At 32.2% G+C, this 20,296-nt stretch overlaps 1 protein-coding gene across 1 annotated transcript; it reads right to left on the reverse strand.

Moving 5' to 3' along the window:
• Nucleotides 1–767: 767 nt before the first annotated feature.
• Nucleotides 768–9,188, reverse strand: LOC110111705 (plant cysteine oxidase 2). Its single transcript, XM_020843693.2, has 5 exons — nucleotides 8,816–9,188; nucleotides 6,353–6,474; nucleotides 5,372–5,528; nucleotides 5,047–5,250; nucleotides 768–1,315 (listed from the first exon to the last, which is right to left on the reverse strand). Exons 1-5 carry the CDS (start codon nucleotides 9,066–9,068, stop codon nucleotides 1,191–1,193), a joined length of 861 nt encoding a protein of 286 aa, XP_020699352.1. The 5' UTR covers nucleotides 9,069–9,188; the 3' UTR covers nucleotides 768–1,190.
• Between the last annotated feature and the right edge of the window lie 11,108 nt (nucleotides 9,189–20,296).

The raw sequence follows: 20,296 nt of genomic DNA on the forward strand, positions 1-20,296 counted from the left end.
GAATTCGTTAGATGAAAAAAAAAAAAAGCCTTTAATTCAATTATAGACGGATGGATTCTTTCACCCTACCAAAGAAATGAGATCAAAGAAATTTAGGCTTTGTTTGTCGTTTTTTGGAGCAATTTTTAGTACAAAAATTTTTGTACTAAAAATCCATTTTAAAAAGTAATAAAAAAGTTGTCATGAACATCTTTCTTACTATTTTTTATAGTAGAAAGAAAATTGTCTCAAATAAAACCTAAATCAACTAGGATAATTGAAACATGTGGCACGAAGTTTATGAAAGAGGTGAATCTATTGTGGGGATTAGCCGCACTGTTAGAGCTCGTTAGAACTCAGAAGAATTTCATGAACAAAAAAATGTATTTTTTATCCATTCAAATCAACATAGTTATAACCTTATTTTTAAAGTTCATATCATAGGAAACTTGTCATGTCTGTTGTTTCATAAGTTCTGAATGAGAAAAATGAAAAATTACGTAAAGTAGTCGACATCTAGCATAAATTTTATGGAATAAAAAAACAATGGGGAAGATCAAGAGGTGATTGGCAAAATGAGAGAGAATCGATAATCAAAATTTGTGACGATAGTTCTGCTTGATTTTTGTAGAATCATTTGGTCTTTTCTAATAATGTAAACTAAACATAGAAACTAATTGAAATGGTGCACATGAAACATTAACAAACTTAAGGGTGACTGTACAAATTACTAGTTTATTGGAGGCATTATGAATTCAGGTGCTTTGAAATTGGCGCTAAAAGTCATCTTAGAGTAAATTAAGATTAATCCAATAGAAGAACAAAGAGTGTATCAACATAACAATGCTATGATGTCAGACATCATATATAATACTAAAGAAAAAGAATAATTTTATCAAACAAAAGTTGGACAAGATAAATTAAAAAAAAAAAAACCTGCTAGTTGAACCTACAGGGACCAGCAAAAAAAAATGTACAGCTTACGTTAAGCAACGAAAATGCTCTGAACTGTGGAGGCTTCCTCCTCTGACGGCAGCTGCAGCTGCTGCTTCAAATGGAGAGTAAGGCTTCGTTTGGGATGACTTTCTTACTGCTTAAAGCAGCTTTTTAGTACAAAAATTAAAAAATTTATGCTAAAAAATTGCTTTAAGAAGTAATAAGAAAGCTGTCTCAAACGAAGCCTAAGACCTCGGAAAACAATTAGTATTGGTTCAACCATCAAGAATCTGGGGTCCCCGGTATTCTATTCCAGTCATCTTCAAGTCTTTAGGGATCTCAATTTCCTCTAACCAGCGAAAGGAATTATCACACCTTCCATTCGCAGTAGAATCGCCCTCTGCAGAAATTTGGAATCAAAGGATGAGCTCACAGGCATGAACTGAACAAAATATTTGATATAAAAGCAGTAGATTATGCCAACGCTATCTTAACAAGTTCTCAATTTGCAGTAGTAAAACTGAGTGTAGATCTCTGAATGAAGATTACATGGTCCAATGAAGTACCCTAAACATTTCATCAAGCACTTTTCTACAGATGAAAACTCTTTTTAACTAGGGCGATGATCTAGACTAGACAATCAGATATGTTTTTGGATTTGGATCAAAGTAAAGGAGTTGACTAATGAGGCCAGTTTGGCTTGGATCAAGCTTGGATTGAATCAAATTAGACCAAGATCGGATCAATAAACTTGTTTCTATATGCATTTATTTTTAAATGAATGAACATATGCATATATGCATTTCCATTTATGAGTGTATGCACATATCTTGAATTAGAAATTTGTCTTAGCTAATCAATAATTAATATAGATTGGATCAATTTCTACATCGAATGGAACTCAAATTAAAGCTAACGAGCCATGCAAGTCCTGAATCAAGCCAACCTATAGCCAGACTAGGCTCGACTAAAAGTCTAATTGAATGACTTCAAGCTAACGTTGCATGCGGTTCAAATCGGTTATAATCACACAATACCCTCCTACTACCATAAGCATACCCATTAAGGTGTGCATCGCACATCAACATTCATCCTTATATAAGATACGACCATCCTTTGTTAAGATATATGTATTAGTCGATCACACTCAACTAAATCACCGTCAAATACCTCTCTTTGCATCAACAAAAATCAGATTGGTGGCTTCAAGATCCTCCAACGGTCCAACCTACTTATCACCATTAAAATTTAGTAAAAAGGGGGATGCAATGCTACTAAGAAATTTATCAAAAATTCGATGAAAAAATTTAAAACAAAAGTGATTTCACATACAACTCCTAAAATAAGTCATCCTTCCAAAAAATAAAATTGCTTTCGAAGTTATTTAACTGCTAACAACTCACTTTTGTGATATCTCAAAATAGCAGAACAAAGACTTGAAAAATGTAAACTTTACATGATTTTCAAGTACTTAAAGAGTCTACAACAATGCAAAGAACTCTCAGAGTAACATCTACCAGATCCTCCAACTAAATCAATCTTTCGAAGTTTTCAATGCAAGGTTAAGACACTTATGGCAACATCATTGCATTGAATACGTTATTTTATATAAAAAATTCTAAAAATCACAGTAAATCATGGAAGGTAGAAGACACTTTTACAAAATTGGCCCATCAATTTCAAATTAATATGACATTTACACAAAAATTTACAAGATTAGAAGAGAAACGAAGATAAAACCCAATAAAGCATGGAAACAGTGGCCTTAGCCTACCATTGCAAATGCAACCTAAAAGATAAAATTTCAAGTTTAATATAATGGAATGTCCAAAGACCATTTTTGCATTAAAATATTTTATAATTTTAGATCTCCTCACAATTACTATAATGGCATTCTTCAATAGAGATTCTCATTCAATTTTAACCATTAAAAATTAAATTCATCCCTTAAGAAAATCTATCTTTTTACATATAAAGAAAAATAACAGCAAAGTTTCAATCAAGATTAAGAATAATAACATCAAAGTTTCAATCAAGGGAGTAAAAAAAGATGGTAATCGTCGATACAACGCAAACAATTCGCACAAAGTAAGATTTTAATATCAACCAATAATCATAAATTAGGTATTATAATCAAAGTTTTAATTAAGATAATTAAAAGGATGAGGTTAGGTTTAAGTCCTTCAATTGGTGAGAAAGCTGTAATTATCTAATTAAATTAGGTCTTATTGATACTCTTATTAAAAGAAATGTAGCATTTTAGAGATTATTTTTTCTAACAACTTCACAAGTAGGAAAGTGAAAAATAAGATAATATATTATTTTATCTTTTAAACTTTGGATGACCCTTTTATGGACTTCATTTTAAGTTTATCAAAGGCACCTAGGGGTTGTGATATCTTTGTGGTTTTAGTCTTGTAGATCATTTTTCTAAAATGAAACAATTTTTACCATGTAACATGTACCAATTTTTTTAAGAGGTCATGATACTTCATCACACGCCATTCATAAAAGTCTCTCATAGGCGCGCTAATTTTATTTCTTATTTTTGAAAAGTTGTGTGAATATTTATCAGGAGAAAATAAAAATTATCTTCCGCTTTTCATTCATAAATGGATAAAGAAATTAGATTTGTTAATAAGATTTTGGATAAAATTTTAAAATGTTTAGTGGGAAATTTTTGGGGCTTCAAGGATTTGCATTAATACACCTTTGAACCTGCATAAATTAGCATAATGCCTCAACTAACTAAAAATAGTCACCTGAGAAAAAAATGAAGAATACATTTAAAGATAAATTGCTTAAATCACAAATTAACATTTATTTGCTAATTTCCAACAAAAGATAATAAGTTGTTGACTCACAAATTGACATTGTAACTCATCAAAATAAATGTCAGCGGTAAGAAAATCTACTTCAGCATTTTCATTGTGTGATATTTGATAATGAAGCAGAAAATTTTTTATAAAATTTCTGTTGCAAACTTTAGATAAATAGAATAGAGAAAATGGTATACTGACCAGACAAATGTACAGATAAAAAAATTTATAAAATGCAATATCAGCATACGTATGATCCTTGTAGTAAGTGCAGTGATGATGATAAGGTACCACCTCTAATTATTAATTGATGTCAGTTATATGAATAATGAAAGTGTACAGAATTACCTAAAAGTAGTATTGCATAAGAAAGAACGTCAAACTATATACCAAAATAGATTATACATTAGGAAAAATAAATTAATGCACCGAAATGAACCCAAAAAAGGATCAAAAAGTAAATATTTTTTAAGTTCATTCATTGGCCAGTGAGCATAGGGATCCATTCAGACTAGTTGTCTAGAAAGTGACAAAACATATCATTAGAGGATAAGAATCTGCTTGGGACAACTTTCTTAGTACTTTGCTTTTCAAACAGCAATCATAGTTGTTGTTTGGCTATTGTTTTTCCATTGCTTTCAATAAAATTGTGTTGGAAAGCTGCTCTTTACAACAACATTTTAAAAAAATTATTTTTTCTGCAACAACTTTACAACCAATCTTATAAAAAACTACAGGCTACAACAATCCTAAATAGACCCTCAAGTTATAGAAGTATATTTTCGATGCATTTTTGAAGGAATTACAAGGAATACAAATACATTTAACTTCACAATTTCATACTGTGTTTGGTTTTAATGTAATTAACAAGTAATTGGATTTTCCTTAAAATTGTAAATAAATGTTTTTTATAAAAATTAAATACCCAATTTTAGCAAAAAAATTAAGAAAATTTGAAGGATCATCATATGACTCACATATCCTCTCCTCAAAAAACAAGATATCAATTTCTCGTTAACCAAATAAGAAATAATACCTTTCACTCAATTTCTCTGCAACAAAAAAAAATGCGTGAAACTTAGGTTCAATTCAATTCTTTGCCATTTTATTTTCATTTACTAGCTTGCAATTGCTTTAAACCAAGATGGGCCTTTTACTAACTAACTTTTTTCTGGATGTCAAATCATACAACTAAAATAATATCATATAAGTATGAACATTAACCAATACGGTTTTTAAATGCAAGCTCAGCATAGAATGGCAAGCTCCTATTACAAAGTAACAGAATGCATGCAAAGTAATTAATAGTTACCTGCAACATCAGCATATAGATGATCTTTGTAGTAAGTGCAGTCACGGTCATCTTCTTTTGAATAAGGAGGACCTAGGATATCAAGCACTGCACAAGGGGTAATGGCACGGAAAGTGTGGATGTTTCCTCCAGTTGTGGGATACAGAATGGAAGTTTCACAAGGTGCAGTGAAATCAGAATTCTCAACTATTTTTGCAAGTCTAGCTGAAAATTTGAGCATGAATTGTCATAAAAAATGGAAATAGCCATAAGCAAATGAATAAGTTGACAATAAAAACAAGGACGTATAATAAGCCATCCAACTATTCAAGTAGCAAGCACTTACATTGTGCTGATGGTGGGTCTTTATCTGTTTTGTAATTATCAACCCAATCGTATGATTTTATATGCATGGTTCCTAGGAGTAGTTTGCTGAAAACAGTCATCCCGGGATGATTATGCAGAGGGATAACAGCAGTTGGTGGGAGAAAGAATATACACATCTGCAAAATAGAAAAGATGTGCAATTTATTTAAAGCTAGATTGAGCAGGTGTACTGAAATCATAAGCTATTACTCCTGAAAAGCTGAAAAATCAAAAGATAATTTTCAATAACAACAACAATCAAATAATGAAGAACAAGGAAATAAAATGCAACAATAACACTTTGCATAGCCATAACATCTCCTACACAGATTTTACATGTACCCATAACGTTATATCTATTTGCACCCTTTGCCGGACCAAACAAATAATCCAAATCACAACACTTGAATATAGGCTCATTTTGTAAACAAGCTTACTCAACAGTAGACAAGAATAAAATGCTTTCTTTCCATAGTATGTGCGATGAGAGAACAAAAGCTGAAGTCAAATTATTTAAATTGAGCGTGAACCACATTCACACAAGCACTACAGGACCACGTGTCTGTTTCTGCCAATAGAATGGGGCTAAAGCTCAGTTCACAGAAGCTTATTAATACACCTTACTGTAGCCACGTATAGGACCAGGTGTCAGTTTCTACCAATAGAATGGGGCTAAGGATCAGTCCACAGGGGCTTATGAATACACCATACTGTGCAATCAATAGTAGCAGAACGCAAAGCCTGGGATCATGCATTTTTCATGGTTTGGAACATGCAACAAAAATTTTAAAAATATTGGTTTCTTCATAATGAAAAGGATTTTAGCAGCATTATCCATTTTTAAAATCAACATAAATCATGCACCGCTACAAGATACACTCCTATGATCTTTCTCCATGCTTTTTTCTGAAATAATATTTAAAGGAGTTCAAGGATCAGCTGAGAGACTTTGAAATCATACCGAGAACTTATCGCAATTGTATATATGTGTATAAGTTATCGCTGGGGTTTCTTTTGCAGTACTCCTGTCCTTGAAAAAGGGAAGATCTGTGCTTAGCCCAACATCCTCTGGTTTCAGTTTATCTGTAAAGAGGGGTAATCAAAGGTATAAATTTCAACTATAGAAATAGTTAATAAGCTTATGAACTGCAAGCAAGGTTCTTGAGAATAAAGCAGCATCAAACATAAAGAACAGAACCTGGCTGTTTATAGTCAAACCTTTCACGTGCATTACAGTATGTCGGTGATATTAGTTGAAATTTATTAGTGTAAAGTACACAAGTGATGTGTAGAAAGGTCCTATGTTGGTGGCTATCAAAGCATATCCAAGCTTATGTTACCAATTATCAGCAAATCACATGATGATGCCCACGCCTATGCACATAATAATTGGTACACTATCTAGTGGTCATGCCATATGCAGTTTATTACCTGGACATCATTCATGATGTGGAACCGCTGGCTTGAAACCATCATACCAATTGAAATTAACTTTCAAGCAAATGGAAATTAGGCAGTTATGTTTTGATACAACCAGTACTTGGATCCAAGTAAAAAATCTTCATTCAGGTTCTTATGTTTATCTCTAACATTCAACCCATTTTTTTCTGTTGGGGAGAAAGAACCAGTCAAGAATGATGATGATCAACAAAGTCATTTAATTGCACTTTAATTTGCAAAATGATCGACATCCATAAGCATTAAGGAAATATCAAAAATCATTGGCCTTGGAGGGAGCTGCGTGGTCAAACCCAACTACCCACGCCCCCTCTCCCAGACCTTTGGAGAGCTACTTTTTTATATCTAAAGGTTGATATACCTCTAGATATAAAAAATTGGTAGCCTAAGAAGGTATTGACGCACAACAAAATGCATATGAAATGTGCGTCAAATGTCAATGGCAAAAGAGTAGGTGGCAGCGTGCAGGAATCAGGATGAGAAAATATAGGTAGCTATCAAGCAAAAACATAGAAAATAGAAATGGCATGACAATTGACGGGTAAGTAAGACAACAAAGACACTTTGACAAGTCACAGGCAAGCATCCAAGAGCGCAACAGGATTTTACAAGACTACTCTAGCGGGGAAGAAGGAAATTTCAAACTTTGTTAGTCTTGAAGTGGGATCAATGGTTGAACACAACTACCCTATGCACCTATCCCAGACCTTTGAAGAGCTCTACTTTTTCTAGTCAGAGGCAAATAAGGCAAGCAACCAGAGAAGGACAAAAACTAAGAGCCTAAGAAGGTGTTGACACATGATAATTATGCATGCGAGATACGCAGCAACTGTCAGTGGCAAGAGAACGTATGTGGGTATACAAAGTGAGAGGACAATTGGTCAGCATGCAAAGGTGAAGAAATGGATTGGCGGACCATAAGCAAGGGAGAGAGTAGAAATGTACTAATAGATGGCGAACATGCACCTAAGAGAGCAATAGATGGCACTTGATGACCAGCACAAAGGCAGAGATCGATTCAAGACTAAATGGAGATTTTCAAAAATCAATGATTCAATGTGGACAAAAGGTCAAAAAGGGAGTAGATACAAATTATCATTCTTTTTCAAAACATGAATCGTTGATGGGAAAATCCATACATCAGCTTTTACTAATGTCCAAGATTATCAATGATTTCCCCAATCAACACTATTCAACTAATGCTTTTATTTTTATTTTTTACTTGGACAACACAAAAAATTAAACTTAAACAACATGTATGACTATCAGAAAAACTTAACTAGCAATATCGTCATTGAGAAGATCAGGATAAACTGACCCAAATCCCTCTTACACAAAGCTCGCTAGTTTCCCACTTATTTGCAGCCTTCCATTCCAGATAATATTCGTGATTAAGGGCTTAATTGGTTGCTTGAAGTTAGAAAGCGTGCTTTGAAAAATTATGAATTTACTCCATTTAGTGGTTTGTTTGGGTATAGTCAGAAATCACTTTTAGACCTTTACACACAAAATGAGTGAAAAACAGATCACTAATTTCTAAAAACATATTTCTATCTAGCAACCAGACAACCAAGTGTGCGTTAATAAAAATAGAATAGCACTGAATTGGCCACCAGTAATGGAAGGAACAACAGATCATGTACAGTAACTTAAAATACTCAAATCAACACTATAAACAGAACAAACGATAAATCATTAACTACCTCATCATAAAAAAAAAACACACAAACATATAAAATTCAATAACCAAGATTATACACCGACCCAAATTCAGAGAAAACGCGTAAAACCTCACCAAACCATCATTATTCAGCATCCTATGCATTGATGCATTCCAATCCAGCAGAGATAATAAATCCCTATACCAATTAAAAATTTCACAACAACCCTTCTAATTTTAACCAAATCATCAGAATTCAAGAAACCAACTAAGCTCAATCTAGCACATATGAAACAAAACCATTACCGAGAACAAGCTGCAGCATCTGCACATCCTTAGGCGACGGCACCGTCCGTGGACCCTTGAAAACAGCCATACATACCTCAAAGAGACGTTGGATCGCCGCCGACGACGATCCCGCCAACACCCGCCGTACCCTCGGCGGCCGACCAAACCCTCCTCCCCCTCCTCGCCTCCTCGCGATCCTCTCCTGCTCATATTTCTTCCTCCCCTCCACCGCCTTCCGCTTCTCCCCCATCGCGCTTCCCTCTACCTTCATCTCTCGATCTCGAATGGAGGTGAGCGGTAGGAGAGGCGGGAGATATAAAAGAGGTTTTGTTCGAGAAAACCACGGGCCAGGACTGTGGAGAAAGGAAAACCGGGCTCCGATTCAGAAGCCTGGTCTAAAAGCAAATCTAGTTTTCGATAAGCCGGCGGCTTTGTTACGACTCCAGCAGTTGGTACGGTGTTTGTTGCGCCTTACAGCTAGTTTATTTTCTGAATAATTTATAAAATAGACAAAAAATTAAATTATGATTATTTTTTAAGACAAATATAATATAAGCTCTAATTAATTATTTATATATTATCTTATTTTTAAATTAATAAAATATTATAGAGGTTGACATAAGAAGACTTGGTTATAAAATATTATTTTTATTTTTGTCAAAATTTTAAAATCATATTATGTATTTAGGAGGAAAAGAATTTAATAGTAAAAAGAAATTTATTAAGAGTGTTGACCATTTAGAATCAAAATATTTTAAATTGAGTTGAAAATTTATAATTTAAATTGAGTTGAATAGTTATATCTTCTACAAATATCTTTAAAATTAATTATTTTATGTGAAAATTAGAAATTTAACATTTTGTTTTTAAATTTGATAAATATATCCTAAAAATAACTATATATAATTTTATTTGTAATAATATAAATTCCAAATTAATAAATAATTAATCATTCATTTTTGAGCGTCGTGAAAAAGAAAGAAGTTTATAATAACTTTTTGCCCCCTAAAGAAATAAAAGTATGCTAAAATAATCGAAACAAGTCAATGTCAATCACGAAAGCTCTTTTGAATTTTCTATTTTATATTTTACTCAAAAAAAGAATTTTCTATTTTATCATTTCCTAATAGAAATATGTGATATTTTTATTATAAAATTCTTTAAACATATTTAAAAATAAATAACATTTAATAAACTTTTAAATAAAAATACTTGAAATTAAATTTCAAAACTAAATAACAAATTTATTAGAACTATTGCAATTAATTGTTAATAATAACAAATATTAGTAGAGAATTTTCCTAGCTTAGTAATGTTTAGCTGTTACAAGCATTTTAATAATTCATTTAAATTTCATACTTTTTATAAATTTTCCCAGCTCAATTTTACCATATTATAAATTTACTTTGATTTACAATTTAATCATTTAGGCATTAATGATGGGCTAAAATTTTACAAAAATTTAATAAAAAATTTTAAATTATGAAAATTAGGTAGGTGAAAGAGTGTTATGCTTACTCTAGCGTAACTTTACATTTATAATAAACTTTATTAAAAATTTATTAAATTTTTAGGTCTTTTTGAGATGGCTGTAGTTCTTTATAAAATTTGTTGTGAAATTAATGTGAAGAAAATAACTTAGATTTCGTCTGTGATAGCTTTCTTACTACTTCTTAAATCATCTTTTTTTATAAAAATTTAAATTTTTATGCTAAAATTTTATTTTAAGAAGCAATAAAAAAATATCCCACATAAATCATTAATTGTTATTCTTATAAAAAATAAATTTTCTTCAAAGAAATGTATTAAAAGTAGTCAAAAGAAAAAAAATGGTTAATGAAATTATGATTGTTATAAAAAAAATAACGCAATTAGAAAGCTTTCACAGACAGATATTTAGTTTATAAAAAAAAAGGCATTCCTATGAAAGCCATATTTTAATTTACTTCTAAGTATGATAAAATCATTTTAAAATAATTTATAATATTTTAATATAATATAATGCCAGCTATTCAGATTCCTACTCATCCAAAAAGTGAATACGACAAATGATTTTTTTAAATATTTTTTTAATTTAAATAAAGAAAAATGCCACGTGGGCAATATAAAGCAAGATGAGGAGCTTTTAATAATATTTTTATAATGTGAATGTAAGTGTGGAAAGGAAAGAATTGAGCATCTTTTGATTCCATTATATAATATAATTGCATGGTTGAAACCATTACACAAATTAATCACTATATTAACTTAATTATTAGTTAATAAAAAGATTATGATAATAAATGGTAGCTTTGAAATTTTGAGATTATAGGAGTGGTTGTGAAGAAAGGCATTTATTGGGTCAAAGTTACTATTTTGAAAGTAGTGAAATAGTTTTTTAAATATAAAAAACTCATTAATGTCAAAATAGCCACTTAATTAATTTATTAATTTGTATTTTTCATCAACAATATGAAGTCTTTGTCCCACTACGTGGGGTCGGTTACATGTATATTTTTTTCTCCATTTACATACTGTTAAAAGTCAAATTCTCGTTTAACTCTAATAAATAAAGATCATTTCTAATACTTTATAACCAAATTTTTTTAGGTCTAACTCTACCTTTCTTAATATAAGTCAAATATAATACTTATATTTTTCAAATCAGGTCATCGGAAGGCCCACGTTTTATTTGACCAAACATCTAAGGCGACTCTCTTTAATCTTATCTTTCACTGAAGCTACTCCAACATTTTCCTCGATATGCTTATTTCATATTATTTCTCTAAGGATAAATCAACTCGTCCACCTCAGCATATGAACATGCATGAGTTTTAAACTCCAATCTTTTTTTTTTATTAAAAAAAAAGAAAGAAATTATCATTAAAATCTAATTTTTTTTGTAATTGAATATAAATTCAAATTATTTCATGACTTTTAGGGATGATTATATCAATTTAAATTTCATGATTGATACATCATAAAAAATCGTCTTGATGTAGTTCAAATCCTGATCATATTTAAAGTGAGAATTTTCAAAATTAAATCCAACGCCATCGAAAATCTAATTTAGACAAATTTACAGTTAAACTGAGCATCCAAATGACAGGAATCTAACAATATTAAAAAAATTATACAATTCGAGTTTGAATGAGCCGAAATCAAGCATATGATTTGTAATTATAAACTTCAAAATATTAAGTGGATCGCCAAATAATCTATAATTTTAGCATGTTTATAATCGAATTGAGCATCTCAGCAATACATCATGGTTTTTTCCTTCTCATTGACTTTCTTCATAAAACGGGCCGACATTTTTTATATTTTTCATATTATATAATTTCTATATGTGTGTTGGATCTTCGCACAAATGCTAGGACAATAAACTCTCTAACTTTATTGGGGTAAATATTTCAGCACATGACAATAATTGTATTTTAGATCGACCTACAAGTTTTTAAATTTTCTTATATCAAATAATAAACATATGAAATTAGGTACAATAAACAATTATTTTATGTTATTTTGAACTATTAAATATGTGATATCAAAAGTATATTTAGGCTAAAACTGTTAAATATGAATAATTAATAATTAATTTTTATAGTAATTTTATTTTAAAGTAAGTTTAAAATATACTAAGATTCAATGTTGATACATTTGTTGACCCAAAGTCTATTGCGTACAATGCTCATGCATGAGTTTTCTCTCTAATAAAGGTCACGTGGATTATGGCAAAAGCATTGGACGATTTCTGCTTTGTATTAATGAGTTCTCACTACTTTGGATTTTTCTTAAATAACTATGGGCTCTATCGGTTGTTTATGGATTGAAAATAAAATATATTCGAAGGGTCTATTAGAAATGAGTGTTATTTTACTATGCTGGATGCAAAAAAAATATTTTTCATGACAAAATTTTTTTTAAAAAAGATAAAATAGTGAGTGCTTGTTTGAGTAGATTACAGCGTTTTATAAAGTTTAGAATTTTGAAGTTACTATGGAGAAAACAACTTCGATGTTATAGATGTGGAAAGTAGTTTCGTATCACAAAAAATTTTGAAAATTTTGTGAGAAAACATAATAAAACAAAGAAAAAAGCTATGACAAATCTTAAAAATGTAATAAACATACGTAATTGTGGCTTCTATCTAAAAAGCAAAGCAAAAAACTATGACAAACAAACCCTCTGACTTTTTTTGGAATAATTTTTCGATTGCTTTCATTAGGGGTGTCAATTTCGGTCACGGGTCGGGTTCGAGTCGAACCCGAACTGACCCGGGTGCAAAACGGGTCGACCCTAACCCGACCCGGGTAGAGAAACGGGTCTAAAATCCGAACCCGGACCCGACCCGGCGGGATGCCGGGTTGACCTGACCCGACACAGAACCCGGGGTGCGCGGCTGCGCCGGCGAGCGCCCAGGCGAGCTCCCAGGCGAGCGGCGTTTTTCAAACGGGTCGATTTCTGGAACCCGAACCCGACCCGTTTTGAAACCGGGTCGGGTCCAACCCGAACTTTTCGGGTCGGTCCGGGTCGGATTTTCGTGTCGTGTCAAATATTGACACCCCTAGCTTTCATGATAAGAAAACAAGTTGGTGAAAATAATATGTAGTTGAAAAATAAATGTTTTACTATTATTTCATCATGAACTTCGAAACTATGGCTGACAAAATAAACTTTAAAAGTAAAAATAGAGAAGTTTAAGCCCTTCTAAATAAAATCTAAATTTTGATTTGTTAATACTAATTAATGAGCTATAATGCTATATTTTTCAGTCTATAGTTTCATAAATAAGTTATGATTAAGATTAAATTTTGATACATTTGTTGACCCAAAGTTTATTGTGTACAATGCTCTAATAAAGGTCACGACGATTATGGCAAAGCATGGGAGGACTTCTGCTTTCTATTAATGAGTTCTCGCTACTTTGGATTTTTCTTAATTAACTATGTGCTTTATCGGTTGTTTATGGACTGAAAATAAAATATATTCAAAGGATCTATTTGAAATTAGTGTTATTGAGTGCTAGAATATACACAGTGATAGAGTTGGAAATTTTTCTTCTTAGCCTTGTATGAATATGCATCACACAAAATGAACACTAGAATTTTATGTGGAAAACCATTGAAAAGGGAAAAACTATGGGGCAACGTCTAGTTTAAATGATTCCACAAGTGTTTGGTTAGATTACAAGTGGCTGACTCATCCCTGAGATTGAAGAGGATCAAATTACAATAATCGACTGTCGGGGTTAAATTTAATTACAAACGGATATCAGAAATCCGGTGACATTTGGTAGTCGGGCGAAAATCCGTCTTCAATTGACGGTCAGACATAAATCCAGCGTCAGTCAGCTATCGAGCAGAACTCCGGCTTCAGACGGAGGTCAAACAGAACTCCAGCATCAGTCAGCTATCGGGTGGAAGTTCGATGGTGGTTGGGGAGGAGTCTGGTGGCAAGAGAACACAAGTTTCTCTTCTCCCTTCTTTTCATTCTCTTCTCTTTTTCCTTGGGGCCTCCCCTCATGAAAAATGAGGGGTCTATTTTTAGTTTTATGAGAGTGGCATGACTACTAAATAAGAGACAAATCATGGGTAAATTGGGAGTTGTTTGAATAGATGGACTATGTTGAATCTCTTGATTGTAAATAGTTTAGTGGACATTTAAATGTCTTAACGATATCAAAATTTGAAGATCTTGGGCTTGTTGGATTCTTCTCGTCGAGCCACTCGATTAGACTATAAGAATGTCATGTTCGTAAACTGTTTGGTAATCCAAATTATGGATTGAACCTTCCAAATGAGCTGCCGTTCTTTGATTTGGTCCTACTTGAAAAAGCTCGGATTGGGTCGAATTTGGTGTCATTGGGTTCGTATATCTGAGACGTTCAGTTCGACTTTAAGTTTGCTAACATCGGAGTTCAAATGGTCCCATATTTAATTTAATTTTTGAATTTTTCAACTTGATTTTGCTTTGAGATTCGTGCCCGATCAAAATAATTTTTTAAATGATATATCAAGTGTAATATTTTATAAAGTTAGTTTTGAAATAGCTGTGAAGAAAATAATTTGACTATTATGACTGTAAAAAGTAAAATTTTATTGCAATTTTTTTTTTTAAAAAAAAAGAGAAAACTGCTGTATTGTTTTATAAAGTTGATTTTGAATTTACTATGCAAAAAACAACTTTATTATTATAAATGTAGAAAGTAGTTTTGTATCACAAAAAATTCTAAAAATTTTGTTAGAAAACATCTAGAAATCAGTCGCCATACAAAATTATGGTTGACAGTCAGAAAGCTATCCCAAAAAAACCTTAAAAATTAGTAAAAAGACAAAATTGTGACTGCTATCTAAAAAGCAAAGCAAAAAGCTGTCACAAACAAATCCTTTGGCTTTGTTTGGAATAATTTTTCGATTGCTTTCATAATTTAAAAAATCATTAAGAAAAAAAAATGTATTTTAAAAATAAATGTTTTACTATTATTTCATCATGAAGTTAGAAACTATGGCTGACAAAAGAAAATTTAAAATAAGAATAGAAAAGTTTAAGCTCTTCTAAATAAAATCTAAATTTTGATTTGCTAATGTTAATGAGCTCTAATGCTATATTTTTTCAGTCTATACTTTTAAAAATAAATTATAATATTATTATTTATATAAATTAAAAAATAAAATATTTTATTTTGTGCTGTTACTTGGCAACCAGCATTATTGACCCAGATTGTCAAATTAGATGACCCACCAAGAATCTAGATGAATGTTTACATTTTATTCCAATCATGATGTTAGATTGCATAGGTTTAAACAAATAGCAAATTAAAATGAATATAATTTGTTTATAAAAATATTTTAAATTTTAGCAAAGTAAAAAAAATTAGATCTATTAACCTGAGTGAGAATGGAATCTAGATACTTTGCTGTAGGGGTTGTCTTATATTTTGCAATCTTAAGAGTGTGAAAACAGGTTGACGGGTCGAGATAAGATCTTAACTGAAATTGATTTGATATGAATCCAGTTGATTCAAACCTGAAATGTATAATAAATAGGTAAAAAAATCAACCTGAATGATCTGAGTCTGACTTGTTCACATGCTTTGGTTAAAAAAATCATTTATAACTTATGACCAATTAAATTTAGGACATTTGAAAAAAAAAATTATACTCGTAAGTAAAAAAAGAAGGAAAAATATATATTAAGCATGGCATATTCTTATAAAAAATGAGTTTGTTTGGAACGGCTTTCTTACTGATTGTTCAAGTAGTTTTCTAGCATAAAAAACAAAATTTTGTACTAAAAAATAACTTTACGAAGCATTAAGAAAGCCATCCCAAACAAAGTCTTAATTAAGCGGTAAAAAAAACTAATCTAAACCTGAGACGTTTATTAAACAGGTCAATCTGAATCTAAAATTTTAAGATTGGTCGATTATTTATTGACAACTTTATTCAAATAGTCTAATTTCACTAGCATATATTTTTAAAAAAATGACTCTAATATTCACCCAAATTACTTATCAATCTTATAATTGAGAGCTTTAACTATCAATCACATTATATATATATATATATATATATATATATAGGGCTGAAAAATCCAAAAAAACAAGAAAGAACAGAAGGCAACGCCGTAGCAAGCAAAAAGCATAAAAAAGGCTGTGGAAAGAATGGACGTTTGAGAATGCAGACAGCTAAATATAACATCAAATTATTGTGACCAAATATTTATAATTAAAATATTTAAAAATTATGATGAATTGAATCTTCTATCTTATTTCCATATATATATATAAATTTTTTTTTTTTGTGACGATGAAGCTCTGTTCTTAGGCCAGTGAAAATCCCGGTCGACCTAGCATGCAACCCACACCAATTTATACGGACCAATACTTAAAGCTTTCACTGTTTACACGAGCCAACACCTAAAGCTACTGTATTTCCATATATTTTAAATTGGTAGGCGATTCATCATTTCTTTTGATGAAAATCTTTCGCATTTCAATTTCCAAAGTGCAACCCAATAATTAAATAAGCATTTAATAAGATTTCATACAATTTTTTTACTAAAAAAGATCAACCACAAGGCATCAAGACTCAACATTTTTTTTCTCTTGCATCGAGATATGGCCAGTTTTTCTTTATCGTCCTTGTTAGTTATTCACCAAATCACTAAAGCACGTAATGACTAAGGCTTCATTTGGGATAGCCTTCTTTCAGTTTTATTTTTCATATCACAATCATAAATTTTTTTTACCATAGTTTTTCATTGATTTCACTAAATTTTTATAATATGAAGTTATTTTCTATAGTAGCTTTCAAAAAGAAGTTTTCTCCACAACAACTATCTTTATAATCACTTTTTAAAAAAACTACAGTCATTCCAAACGGATCATAAAACTCAGAGATAAACTATTAGTGATTACGAGATCCACTTAGACATGCTTGTTCTAATAACAAAAATCTTGAATGATGCCCCGGAGATATTGATCTCACAAATGATAGAATTAGCCTTTGCTGCAATTATCGAACAAAAACTTAGGCTTCATTCATGATAGTTTTCATACTGCGTTCTATAGCAATTTTTTATTACAATTTTTTTTTTAAAATCAGCGGACGAAAGCTTTCCCAAATAGAGCCTTGCTATCAAAATTTAAAATGGTTGCATCAATCATTTAATATTGATGCTCACATATGAACAGGTCAAAATTATTTTTCTTTATTATATTATCAAATTAATTTTGTTGAAAAAACGACTACATTACATAGCATTGCGTGTTTTGAATCAAACATGTCTTCTACTTGCTCGTATTTGGAAGTTTACATATCAAATATACATTGATATTTGAGCCCATCAAAATGATTTTTAACCTATCGATTATATTAACATTTGTAAATAGACTCATATTATTGACATGAAAGAAATTGGATAATGGAGATTTAATCTTATCATGACAATGCAAAGAGCTCCACGCACGTCCCTCCTATTCTCCAGCGCGAGACTCAAACCCTTGCCCAATCGTTTGCCCATGCTCGCGCATCAATCTCCCACTCCAACACTTGATTTTGTCCCCTGCCGTCACCATCAACATTCTTAAACGCTCTCATTTTTTAGGTCTATTGTATCCAGAAGTATTCGCGGCGGTAGAGAAATATAAAGTTTATCGTCTTAGCGTTGTACGAAAATCCGGCACGCAATCAGATAAGAGAGAGGGTCTAGCATTTATGAGACACCAAGAATTTTTACGTGGAAAACCCCTGAAAAGGGGGAAAAACCACGGGGCCTAGCCCAGTTTGAATGAATCCACTAGTTTTGCAGTCGATTACAAATGAGGCCCTTCCTTGGGAAAAGGCCTTAGCTTGATGCACATTTTATAGAGTACATTATATGATATAAATACAAAGAATCACTATTGACATGTTCGTTTGGTCTGGAGGACCGTAGTCGGCGAGCGACGGAGGTCGGAAAGCTTGTAGTCGGTGGGCGACGTAAGTCAAGAGGACCGTAGTCGGCTGGCGACGGAGGTCGGAAGGACTGTAGTCAGCGGGCGACGTAAGTCAGGAGGACCGTAGTCGGCGGGCGATAGAGGTTGGAAAGACTGTAGTCTGACGACGAAGATCAGAAGGACAGCGTCAGGTAGAAGTCCAACAATAGAAAGAAATCCATCTTCGTGTAGACGTCCAGCGAAGTCCGATAACCTGTAAAGTCCGGCGTCGGGTAGAAACTTGGCGAAGGGTGAAGGTTCAACGTCGGGTAGAAGTCCGACGTCTGTTGGTGGCAAAGGAGAACTCCGGCTTCACTTCGGCGGAGTTTCAGCGTCAGAAGGGAACTCTGTTACAAATTGGGAAGAATTTCAGCATCGCGTGGAAGTTGGGAAGAATTCATGCGTTCTCCCGAATATCACGCAGAATCCCGGCGTGTTCGGGCGGCAGGAAGAGCTCCGGCGGTGGTCGAGGTGGAGCTTCTTCCTTCTCCTCCTTCTTCTCTTCTTCTTCTCTCTCTTCACTTCCGTCCCCTTTGTGTAGAATGAGGGATCTATTTATAATTTTTCTGGAGTGGCATGGATCGTAAATAAGCGTGAGATCAGAGGCGAATTGGGAAAGGTTTGAATGGATGGCCGACATCGAATCCTTTGATCATGCACCGTTCGTTGGACATTTGGAAGCCTTAATGATGTTAGAATTCGACAATCTAGGGCTCGTTGGATTCGTCTCGTCGAGCCGTTTGATTCGAATATAAGCTCGTCAAAATCGGAGACCGTTTGGTAACTCAAATTGCGGTTTGAACCTTCCAACAGTGCTTCGGGTTCTTGATTCGGACTCATTTGGGCTCGGATTGAGTTGAATTTGGTGTTGTTGGGTTCGTATTTCCGAGACGCTCATTTTGACTGTAACATTACTGAAATCATAGTTCAGGTGCTCCCAGATTTAATTTTTGAAGTTTCCAACTTGATTTTTGCCTCGAGATTCGTGCCCGATCAAGATGCATGACGTATCAAGGTCAATGCATATCATCGACACAAACACTAACGTCTACTAACTTCATTGCCTGTGAGTCACCACCAATATCATCGCATGCCATTTCACACAGAGGTGCTGCAAGCCCTCAATAATAACATTGACGGTCGCTAGCTTTGTCATCCACTAATACTATCACAAGTAATATCAACGCAAACAATCCCAAATAAAGATGATACACACCGTCGACACAAACACCAATATCTAATGTTGCCACCATGATAGTTGCATGCCAATCCCAAATTATGAGAAAAAAACATCATTTTTAATCAGTAAAATATTTTCAATTACATGATATCCAAAAGATTTTTTTTTTTTTGTTCTTTTTTGAAATTTCATATGTTTAACTTACTGATATTTTTATAAATGTGTTTTAAAATTCAGTTAAAGTGAAGATATTAAATAATTTATCACAGTAATCATAGTTTGATTACAATTTAAAAATTTAGCTGTAGCAATTTAAAAAGAAACAGTCATCAATTTATTGAAGCAGAAAATTAGATCGAATACAAATACATAAGAAAAGATTTTTTTATTATTAAACAATAATCAAAATCATTTGGTCCATAATTAAATCTGAATTAGCAATTGACAAACCTATATTATATATACAATATTATTAAAGACGTAGCGATGTGGGACTAATAAAACAACTAACGCAGGCAAAGGTGGTGGAACATAATTAAAATTCTTTTATCGCTAACTTTCTGTAGAAGGACCGTATTTTTTTAGCGAAAATCATATTTTTGGCAATTCCTACTTTATTCATTGGAATTTAATAAATGCAATTTTAATACAGAATAACTTTCTTTTTCTACTTTCAGTGCATAATAAGATTTTACAATGGCTTTTTGCGATAATTTTTTAATTATATAGTATTGGAGCAACCGATCAAAGAGGTTTCAAACTCAGAATATATTTAAAAGAAAATTAATATACTTCCACAATTTATCTATATAAAAAAATAGTAATACCTCGACGATTAGATTAGTTCTTATTGTTTGTG

Source organism: Dendrobium catenatum, unplaced genomic scaffold (genome assembly GCF_001605985.2).
Source record: "Dendrobium catenatum unplaced genomic scaffold, ASM160598v2 fragScaff_scaffold_1446, whole genome shotgun sequence".
NCBI classification, from domain to species: Eukaryota; Viridiplantae; Streptophyta; class Magnoliopsida; order Asparagales; family Orchidaceae; genus Dendrobium; species Dendrobium catenatum.

Coding starts and splice junctions, on each gene's coding strand:
- LOC110111705 (XM_020843693.2), bottom strand. CDS start 9,068: ATGAAGGTAGAGGGAAGCGCGATGGGGGAGAAGCGGAAGGCGGTGGAG. Junction 5,529..6,352: donor ACAATTGCGATAAGTTCTCG/GTATGATTTCAA, acceptor TCTATTTTGCAG/ATGTGTATATTCTTTCTCCC. Junction 5,251..5,371: donor AGACCCACCATCAGCACAAT/GTAAGTGCTTGC, acceptor TCAAATTTTCAG/CTAGACTTGCAAAAATAGTT.